Raw genomic sequence first — 10,012 nt, 5'->3', positions numbered from 1 at the left:
ACCCATGGCAGCCCGTGTGGACTCAACTTTCAATACCGATACTCGTCACGATACGCCTCTGCTACTCTCTGGTAACTACACATAACTCAAAGTATCACGCTGAAATTTAAAGCAGATACGCGTTGACACGCAGTGGAAAAATAAAATGGCTGCACATGCTCACAGGACTGCGTTTTGCACGTGGATGCTTGCAAATATCCTGTTCTCCATGCCGGTCATCTTGTATGCTGGGTACATGATGATGGCAACAGCGGCCTTCATCTTCTTCTCCATTGCCTCCTTCTCCACCATCATGAATGCGCCGCAATGCGTTTTCTCCATAGGAACTGATTCGTTTGAGACAGAATACAGTCATTCGTTCTGGCTGGCTTTGGCCACAGGTAAAAGATAGCTTTTGATTATACATGTTTTGTGCCTGCCACTGCTGGGAAACAGTGATTCCTACTAACTGTGATGATTTCCAGGTGTGCTGTGCACCGTCATTGGGATTCTGGTGGTGATATTTTACTTCCTGATGCCAGAGAAGATGAACGAGGCTTTCAGCGTTGGTGTTGACAGTTATGAAGATGAGGACGTTCCTTATGGGGAGGGCTACCTGAATTCAGTTTTTCTTACTGGAGAGACAATTTCACCATCGACATCAAAGATGACCACGGTAAGTCCATCAAATTAGGTCCTTGGTTCCACAAACCTAATTTACAAAATAAATGAAAGTGACATTTCTGACTTTTTATATATATATATATATATATATATATATTGAAATCACTTTTTAATTTAATGTCTGTGTAATTTGATAAATGTTAGATAAAAGGCTTTTGAAAAAAGTGTTATTCCTATCTTTACTGCTCATTAACTGTGTCCCTTTTATTTCTGTGTTTCAGGTGCATTTATGAAGCCTTATAGGTTTTTCCTCAGATAACTTTTTCAGTCAGTATTTGGGGATGTTTTTGTTGAATGAGTTTGTTTCTATTACCTATGAGCCTGTTAAGTTATGTGTTTATTGATTACACTGTATATAATTAGAATTGTAACGTTCATTGTTATGTTGCTGTATTTATATTGTATAAAGTGGTATGGGATCCATATGATGTGCAATACATTGATAATTTGGATTATATTTCTGTTAACTAGTTCACTTCTATTTAATTTGACCTTTCATGGCCTCTGTAGGATTTTTGTAGCTTTTTGTAAGATGCTGATTTGGCAATGTGTTTTTTGAGGAGTGGCACTGGTTCTGGGGACACACAGCGATGCAGTGGCTAGCATTGTTTCCTTATAGCAAGAAGGTCACAGGTGTGCATCCCAGTTCGATCAAGGGCCTTTTGTCGAACTTCTTCCTCCCACAGTCCAAAAACATAGATTGGGGTTTAGGTTAACTGGACACTAAATTGATCGCAGGTGTGAATGTGAGAGTGGATGGTTGTTCGTCTCTGTGTGTTTGTCCTGCGATGGACTGGACCTCCCCACCTTTCGCCCTATGTCAGCTGGGATTAGCTTCAGCCCCCTGTGACCCTCATGTGGAACATCAAGTGCAAATAAGTGTGAAGATACAAAAGGAACCAGTCGATGAAAGTGCAACTGACTAAGTTCTACACGAAGCAGCTGTTTTGTTTATTGTATTTTCTGTTTTTCCTCCTTAATAAACGGAAGACAAATGAGTATTTAGCAGTGAGATTGTATTTTTACTGTTACATTACATTACATTCATTCAGTAATGTATATTTTTATACATTCTTGTATGCTCTGGTAAAGGTAATGATAACCCATACTGCATATTTTCTGAAAAATAGGTGTGTCTTTGGCCTTCAGCATCACCATAATACGTAGATTAGCGCCTTTGTACAGCTATTGTTATCATCTTCTTTTAACATTGACCGTAATAGATAATTATGTCATACTGTGAATTAATCCCTGGTCAGTAATTCTTCATAATAACATGCATATACTGTAGGAGTAATATGGCCTTTCAAATCAAGTCCTTGAGTAATTCAAAGTATTTACAGTAGAAGTACATTTTACCATACACATTATAAAAATGACTAAATAAAAAATAAATGTACTAATTTATCTCTTCATAGGAAAATAATCATGACCTTAAAGCTACTTCTCTTCATCACCAGAAACACAACTACAGACAGAGTATCCACATTGTAAGGCCATTATGACAATGTAATTTGAGACAAAACCTGAAAATGAGAACCGGATGTTCTTTACAGCATTGCAACAAGAGGCCGAAAAAAATAAAATGATAGAAAAATAAATTCTCCTTGTCCCACTGAGCCACCTGTCCGTCATCTGTCTGTCGTCCTCATACTGCCAGACATAGTGGGTGAATCCATGCAGGGACTCTATATGTAGACAGGCGTCTCCTGACCCGTCAGCAGTCTGAACATCACAGCAGGCATCGTCTTCATGTTGATCTGGTAGAGATGAGACCAACAGGGATGTACACACTGTCAACTTAACAGCCCATCTGTGCCACCAGAAGAGGCTTTGACTCACATTTGTGACAAATATGGGACTTTTAAGGTTTTTAATGGACACAACTGGAGAAATAAACTGCAGAAAAACAAGTTTAGAGAGCGTTAAAGCTGTCAGATGTGTAGACTAGATTAGATGACTTTCCTATTAATCTTAAAGCAGGACAGAGATATAAATATCTTTTTTTTAACTTAAAAACAATGCAATTTTACAAATATGAAGCTTAGCTTCACAAAAAGGAAGGAAACAGTGAGTCTCCTTCAGCCCAGACGTGACAGCAATGTCATATTTACACAAACACACATTTTGATCTCATCATTATAAGCATTTAAGCACCATTATGTGTAGATATGCACTTCAATCAAGCATTTTATGATCAACTAAGTCTTTCTATTAAGATTTAAAGCTGAGTCTTTTTCATGACTGAACGTTTACTTTTAAAATGCTTGTATGGCTCAGTGATTTGTGTGCCTCACCAATTATTATGAAAACTGCCATCTTGTGGCATGAAGAGTTCTTACCTCACCCACTGAGACAGACAGGTTCTGAACAATCTTCTCATGTGCCATGGCAACAACACTCTGACCATTTATTTCAATGATCCTGTGTCCAACACGGACACCACCTCGTTCTGCAATGCCACCTCGCATCAGACTGCAGATCTGTGGACGGGAAGACGATTCTGTCACTGTGCACAGTTGTAGTGTGCGGGACAACACTCACCCTATAAAAATCAGTGGCGCTTTACAGAAGTCGACAAACCTTCCCCTTGAGCATATGCTCTGCTACTCACTAGCAAGGGCCTATACTCACAATGCCATTCTGAACACTGAAGCCAAGCTGGAACTTGAGATCAGGCCTCTTTATGAGGACGGTGGTGACAGGGGGACAGCTCACAATACTCAGCTTTACCTTTACCTGATTCTTCAACCCCTGGAAACATGATGGAAAACAAATAATATTTCACAGGATAAGTACATCTTTTTGTAAATAAATTACATTAAAAGAACAATGGTAACATCCAGAGTAACAAATCACTAGCCGAATGTACAGTCGATAGCAGTGAATGCAGTATTTGTGCGAGTATAACTTTTATTGTGAGGTGATGACTAAGACGCTGTGGCATTTCCACAGATTCAAATAACAATTCAAATCACATTAAGTATCTAGTGCTCCCTGATATGCTCTGTACCTTGATGATGCCCTGACATGTAGCCAGCGGCAGCCCCACCAGGCTGGTGTCGTTGATGGACATAATCTGGTCCCCGACATTGAGTTTTCCAGAGCGAGCTGCAGGGCCGCTGTTCAGCATACTGGCCAGGATCACGGTGGGCAAAATGGAGCCCCAACCTGACTCCACAATCACCACACCAAGGCTCTCGCCCTTCTGTTTCTCCACATACAGCTGGAAAGCAGGAAAAGTATTTCTGAATCTTTTTGGTGTACATACTGTATAATATCACGTAACAATAATATTAATAATAACTTAAAACAGAGATTACAAAGTGCTTTCACAAAACAGATTAATAAAAGCCAAACAAGACGATAGACAATAAACAAACAAAAGTAACAAGGAACACGGAATGATAATGTAATAAAAGATTACAATAAATACTTAAGACAAAGGCTTACAAGTGTAAAATAATAAGAGTCAACATAAAGGGTCATGATAAGGTCAGTGGTAATGCCAGTCTATAAAAATGTTTTGAGACATGATTTAATTCCTTCTGCCTTATCTCCTCAGGCAGGTAATTTCAAAGTTCAGTGGCCCTCCTCCTCTCCTCTGGATTTGAGCTTTAACTATGGAATAGCCAGTACGACCCTGCCTGTGGATCTGAGGCTGTGCATCTCTGAAATGTAGTTAGGGGCCAGCCCCATACAAGCTTTAAAGGTGGTCAGTAAAATCTTAAAAACGATTCTAAGATGAACAGGAAGCCAGTGAAGGGCAACCAGGACTGAAGTGATGCGTCATTAAGATAAGGTAAGATAAACCTAGTTCACGGCAAAGCATCATTCATTATCCACATTTCACCTGAAGCCAAATAAAAAATGGCACACCTCTTTACAGTTGTCTGAGTTTGAGAAATGGACAAGGTCATCGTGGTACATTTCCTGGGAGTTGATGATGTCACTGTACTGTTTCTGGCTCAAGTCGGTCGGGTTGATGCCGTTGGCTCGCAGGAACTCTCTGTAGGCCACGCTAAAGGCCTGACCAATGGACTGTGCAATAAGCTGTGCCTGTGGGAGGAAAAGCATTTGGGGAAAACTGCTCAGTAGAAAGGCTATAATAGTTGACAACAGCAAGGAAACCATAAGAAACATCATAACACAAAACCTGGCCATAAACCCAAATCTAAAAAAAAGTATGCGTAGTTAAACGTTGAACACTCACATCCTCAGACTCAAAGACATAGCAGACCATTCTGTACTGAGTATTCCCTTCACTGGGAGAATCAGGAGATTCTAGAAAATCCTCTGATGAAGCCTGAGACACGCGCCTCCGAGCCATCAGAACCACAATGCTACCAATGTCGGCAATATAAGAGATGGTACGCAAGGCACTGTCCATCATTGTCTCCTGCACAAAGCAAAAACAATAGCAAACTTTGCTCATTATGTCTGACAGTAGATTCAGCACACATGGATCTGACATTTACTAACCTGTGTGTCAGCATTCAGTACTTTGACAGCTTTAGTGGAAATAAACAGGTCCACTTCGGTCATCATTTGAGAGTCTTCATCCTGGCTCTTTTAAATAAAGAAAAATTTTATATGACATGAATAAATCATTTTTCTGCACTTTCCTCAAACTGAGCTCATTAACTGATCACTGATGCGGCGTCAAAGTCAAGCAACATCTCCACCATGTGGTGAAAAAAGGAACTGTACAGCTTTCATAACAAAATATTGAATCAATCTCTACTGATTACAAAACATGTACATTTTTTTAAGACTGGCCGATTGGAAGAAAGCATACAGCATGGCAGCCTTTTAGGCACATTTAAATATTTATAAATCACAACAATGGACGTCAATACTTTTGATTACCTTGATACGACTGACAGCTTCATGGGCCTGGGACATGCGGACAGACTTCGATGGATTTTTATCAGACAACACCTGAGTGCAGCCAAGGTAGTTAGCAGCAAAGATGATCCCATCAATAAGATCCTCTGGCTCACAGGGACCTGGGACTATGCAGCAAAACAAACAGCTGTAGCAAGCTGCATTCATAATAATAATTTTATATCACAATATTATAACATATTTACCATCCTCAAAGCTGGGGAAGGAAGTGGCCTCCTGTGTTTTCTTGAAAATAAGGCAAACATTATTTAGAATGTGGACTTCAAATACAAATATTGTAATGTTAATATAATAGTGGTTACATTCTGACAGAAACCAGCTGATATTAAATATGAAACATTATTTGTATGCTGTGTCCTTCAATGCTGACCTACCTCTTTTGTCAAGCAGTAGAATTCACTTCTGAAACTTCTTTGAGTTTTCAGTCATAGTTTACAGCCTGTTTGCTGTCGTCTCGCTTCACTAGTGTAATGTTGCTGTTGCCTCTGTTTGTTTTTGCAATGTCTGAACCAACGATTTGTACGTGACCCTACGTGGTCGAAACATGTCGAGGTAATGAAAAAACCTTACTTCTGACTGAACAAAAAGCTCAAAGATATTGCCAAGAAGACAGTATCAACCTTTTTGGACTGTAACAGACAAGTGTTTATATTACAGCTTTACTGCATCTTCACCTTGGGTGTGTTAGTTTTCTCTGCAGGGTTGAGCTCGTGACAGTGAGGCATCCTCGGCAGCTCTGCTACATCCTCAGGCACCACAGCTGAACTTGGCCTCTCACCCTGTGGAACACAAATACATGCGTTGAGCTGGACTTTCCTTGTTTTAATGCTTCTGAATTTGAATGTGTGGCACAATGATTGTGGACTGGACACAAACACAAGCTACAAGAGCTGAGATCTAAGAAACGTCTGCCCTATTTGACATTGTTACCTGCTGGGTTTCCACTGGCCACCGCTGCCTCTCCTCAAGAACCCCCCTCTGTTGTTCAGGTACGTGCTGAGGAACCAAGGAAGGTTTGGTGACCCGAGCTTTACTCTCCTGGCTGTTGGCATGGGAGGGACTCGGTCTGGGAACAGGAGGTGCCTCTCGACGAGGCTTGGACTTCTGGGACTCGGCAGGTGATTGAGCATGGGAATGACGAGGAGGTGGAGGAGGATGTTGCTTGGTGGAACTGGGTCTAGCTTTGGTGCGCACAGCGACCTTCTTGCAGTCCTTAGATGAAGTCTTTGGACGTTGTTCAGTGCTGTTGGTGGTGCACTCTTTGATCCCAGAAACAATATGCTCAATGTCCTCTCCTGGTCCCCTTCTCCCTCGTCCTTTACTCTGCCTCTCCCTCTCCCTTGAAACCATATGAGATGACTCACACGTCCTACTGGCTCCTTGGATATTGAGGTTTCTTGTAACTCGAGCGTCATCCTCACTTTCCCTTTCATCACCTCCCTTTCTAATTTGTTCATTATCATTGGCCGGATAACGGCTGGTTGGTCTTTGAACACTGTTCTCTGACTCCTCTAAATCCTCTATAAATTTGGCCCCATCCAGCACCTCTTCTATTTCATCGCCCTCACCAAAAAAGAACTTGTTCTCCTGGCCCCTTTCCACTTCCCTCTCTGCTTCAGTTCTGGCAATTGGGGCACAGTGTGACCTAAAGCGATGGCCCGTCTTATGAGGCTTAGCATCAGATTGTGTTTGCTCACACGACACGTCTGTGCTATGCTGAACTCTGGCGGTCAGCTGGTCAGTTGCACTGCTGTTCTCACTTACAGTGTCACCTCCTGACCGATTCATATAGCCACCGTCCTCAACACAGTACTGCTTGTAGTATCTCATGTCTACCATGCCCTCTCTGTTCAAATGCAGCACCTCATCATAGTCCTGCTCAACATCGGAGCCCACATTATCATACTCAGAGCAGGTGTCCTCCATGTCACCAGGACTAGGGTCAGAACTTAAGTAAAAGTGGTTTGCAGAAGCAGTAGGAGTCAGCTCATTGTTCCTGTAATCCTTTGAGGTGCAAGTAGGTGGTTGCTCAGACACCTCCCTCACCAAACCTTGCTGCTCCGCTTCGCTCTGGTTTGAGACTCTTGAATCGGGGCACAGTGGAGGGCTGGGAGCCAATATTTTGGAAATGGTTCCTGGCCTCTCACCATGAGCCATTACTGGCCCCGTAAGCTCACTGCCATCAACCCTGTGAACATTAATAGATTAAATTATTTTGATTCTTGCTTGCATGATACCTGTACATTCTCAATAGACATATCACATGTTCATTCATACTCCCTTCTTCATTTTTCCTCACACAAATAGAAATGTCCAGGAACATTATTTCCATCCAGTGACTGACATATCACAGGCATGTCTCTAACTGTAAAAATACAAATTATTGAAGATTTAATTTCAGCTACAATTCAACCTCTTGACTTGTTTACTTTAACAAGATATTGGGAAAACAACAACTCCACACTGCACCAGATTTGAATCATTTATGGTCAGTGATTCTTTTCCACACTGACGCAAAATATTGTATTTCTATTGTATCTGAATAAATAAATGTCTTCAGACGCAGAGAAACAAGTCAAGGACGAAGGCGATCCACATTTGAAAGTAACTGCAATTTTTTTTCACTCATGATTTCCACTCCTTCAGCACCCACACATGAGATCTCAGTCCTTTTTCTATGGTGTCTGGATGTGTCTGCTCTCGTATTGTCTTAATGTCCTGCAGAACAGGAAATCTGCTGTAAGCCAGCAGCATGTGATATTAATTTTCTCTAATATCATTGTTTATATTTTCGACTTTTCAGTACATGCAAAGATGTGTATTTGACAAATATACAATGAGGTTAGTGTGGAGGCCAGATTTATGACAAAAGACCTATATTGGCTTCAGATTTGTTGGGAAAGTACATGGGTCTTTTTTAATAGCATCTCTGGATAAATGTTTTCCCTGGACTAAAGCACAACAAAACATCCTGTGCACTGGCAAATGGATAGATAATGTTATTGTCTAATAAGAATGCAAACAGCTGGTGGAAAACAGATGTCTTCTCCATCCCCATGTCTCTCTATTTTATGTTTTTAGTGGTTTCACCAAAAACACCGAAATGATGCTGCAGAAACATTACTTACATTACCAAAAATGTTACAATAGCCTAACAAAACATTACAAAAAATGGAGGTAGATTATCAACAGAAGGAGCATTTTCTGAACCTGTTTCTAATCAAAAAAGACTTTGAAGTTAGCAACTATACTGAAAGCCCACTGTTGCAAATATGACAGGAAAGATTTATGATCTCATATTTCTTACGAACTTAAAATAATGACTTAGTATCTCACAATAATAAAGGTACTAACATAATATCCCAAACACAATGACAGAGGATCTCAAATAATGACTTAGTATCTGATGATAATGACTCAAAAACAATGACTCTCTTATCTCACTCATATTTTGCCAAAAATAACGACTTACTAGGCCCAAAATAATCAGAATATGAAACAGTTTCTCAAAATAATGACAAAATATCTCAAACAATTACTTACTAAGTAAAAATAATGACTTACTATCCAGCACACAATTATTTTGGTCAGAATAGTCTTGACATGACATGTTAATATCGTCCCATGTGGCTTTCACGCAGACCTAATCAGGACCTCTCCATGGTGCTGAACTGGTAATTGAAAACAATAGGGGACATGAGAGTCTTTCTAATTGAATCGTCCGGGTTTTACGCATTTTGCCCTGCCCTTAACGCATTTGTGGTGGTATTTAATAAACCCATTACGCTGAAATTTGCCGCAGCTGCAGAGGAAGGTGGTATAGGCGCGTTGTTATGGTGGCTCAGGTTTCCTCGCAAGTGGACGCAGCACTCCCACCTGGCCAAATATCGATAAGATAATCAGATGTGCATGTAGCACGCACTAATGGAGCCGACTCCCTTCATTACTTACTTACATACATAACACACACACACACACACACACACACACACACACTGCTGGCTTCACCATTAGGAAGCATCATATCATACTGCTGCTGCTGCAATTCACATCGACCTTGATTTGAAGCACTGGGACTGCACCATGCTGCCATCCAGCTCACAGGCTGATACTGTGACACATCCAGCATTGTCCTCATCTCAGCCCTGCGTGTTGTCGCAGGCGGGATCAGGCCTGTTTGTGTGCACATCACTACTGCATCTTCAAACAAATCTAAATACACATGAATTCAGTGTGGCACTCACCAACATCAGTGCGGTCCGCGTCCCTCCATGTAAAATGCCCGTGTGCTCGCTCACATCAGATTGCTCCCCTCCTCGGAATGGTGATTTTTGAATAAAAGCCGCACAGCTGCCCAGGAACCTGTGTAGAAGAATACACCCCCACCCCCAACATCATGTGCTGTTCACTGATCTGCTGCTGCTCACAGTTCCTCGACACA

At 41.2% G+C, this 10,012-nt stretch overlaps 1 protein-coding gene across 1 annotated transcript; it reads right to left on the bottom strand.

Annotated features, from left to right (window-relative positions):
• Positions 1-1,658: 1,658 nt before the first annotated feature.
• On the bottom strand, positions 1,659-9,975 carry LOC122761372 (amyloid-beta A4 precursor protein-binding family A member 2-like). The gene is made up of 12 exons (XM_044016597.1): positions 9,816-9,975; positions 6,502-7,759; positions 6,246-6,350; positions 5,757-5,796; positions 5,533-5,678; positions 5,146-5,232; positions 4,877-5,062; positions 4,543-4,722; positions 3,677-3,889; positions 3,298-3,417; positions 3,006-3,146; positions 1,659-2,423 (listed from the first exon to the last, which is right to left on the bottom strand). Exons 2-12 carry the CDS (start codon positions 7,726-7,728, stop codon positions 2,352-2,354), a joined length of 2,517 nt encoding a protein of 838 aa, XP_043872532.1. The 5' UTR covers positions 7,729-7,759; positions 9,816-9,975; the 3' UTR covers positions 1,659-2,351.
• Between the last annotated feature and the right edge of the window lie 37 nt (positions 9,976-10,012).

The sequence above is a fragment of the Solea senegalensis genome, unplaced genomic scaffold (genome assembly GCF_019176455.1).
Source record: "Solea senegalensis isolate Sse05_10M unplaced genomic scaffold, IFAPA_SoseM_1 scf7180000014697, whole genome shotgun sequence".
Classification (NCBI taxonomy): domain Eukaryota; kingdom Metazoa; phylum Chordata; class Actinopteri; order Pleuronectiformes; family Soleidae; genus Solea; species Solea senegalensis.
This window is presented reverse-complemented; position numbering and strand designations above follow the sequence as displayed.

Bases quoted from the DNA above. Each gene is read 5' to 3' on its own strand.
- LOC122761372 (XM_044016597.1), bottom strand. From the start codon at position 7,728: ATGGCTCATGGTGAGAGGCCAGGAACCATTTCCAAAATATTGGCTCCC. The intron at 6,351-6,501 runs GTAACAATGTCA...TGTGTTCCACAG, and splicing joins GGCCAGTGGAAACCCAGCAG to GGTGAGAGGCCAAGTTCAGC. The intron at 5,797-6,245 runs GTGAAGATGCAG...CTTATTTTCAAG, and splicing joins AGAAAACTAACACACCCAAG to AAAACACAGGAGGCCACTTC.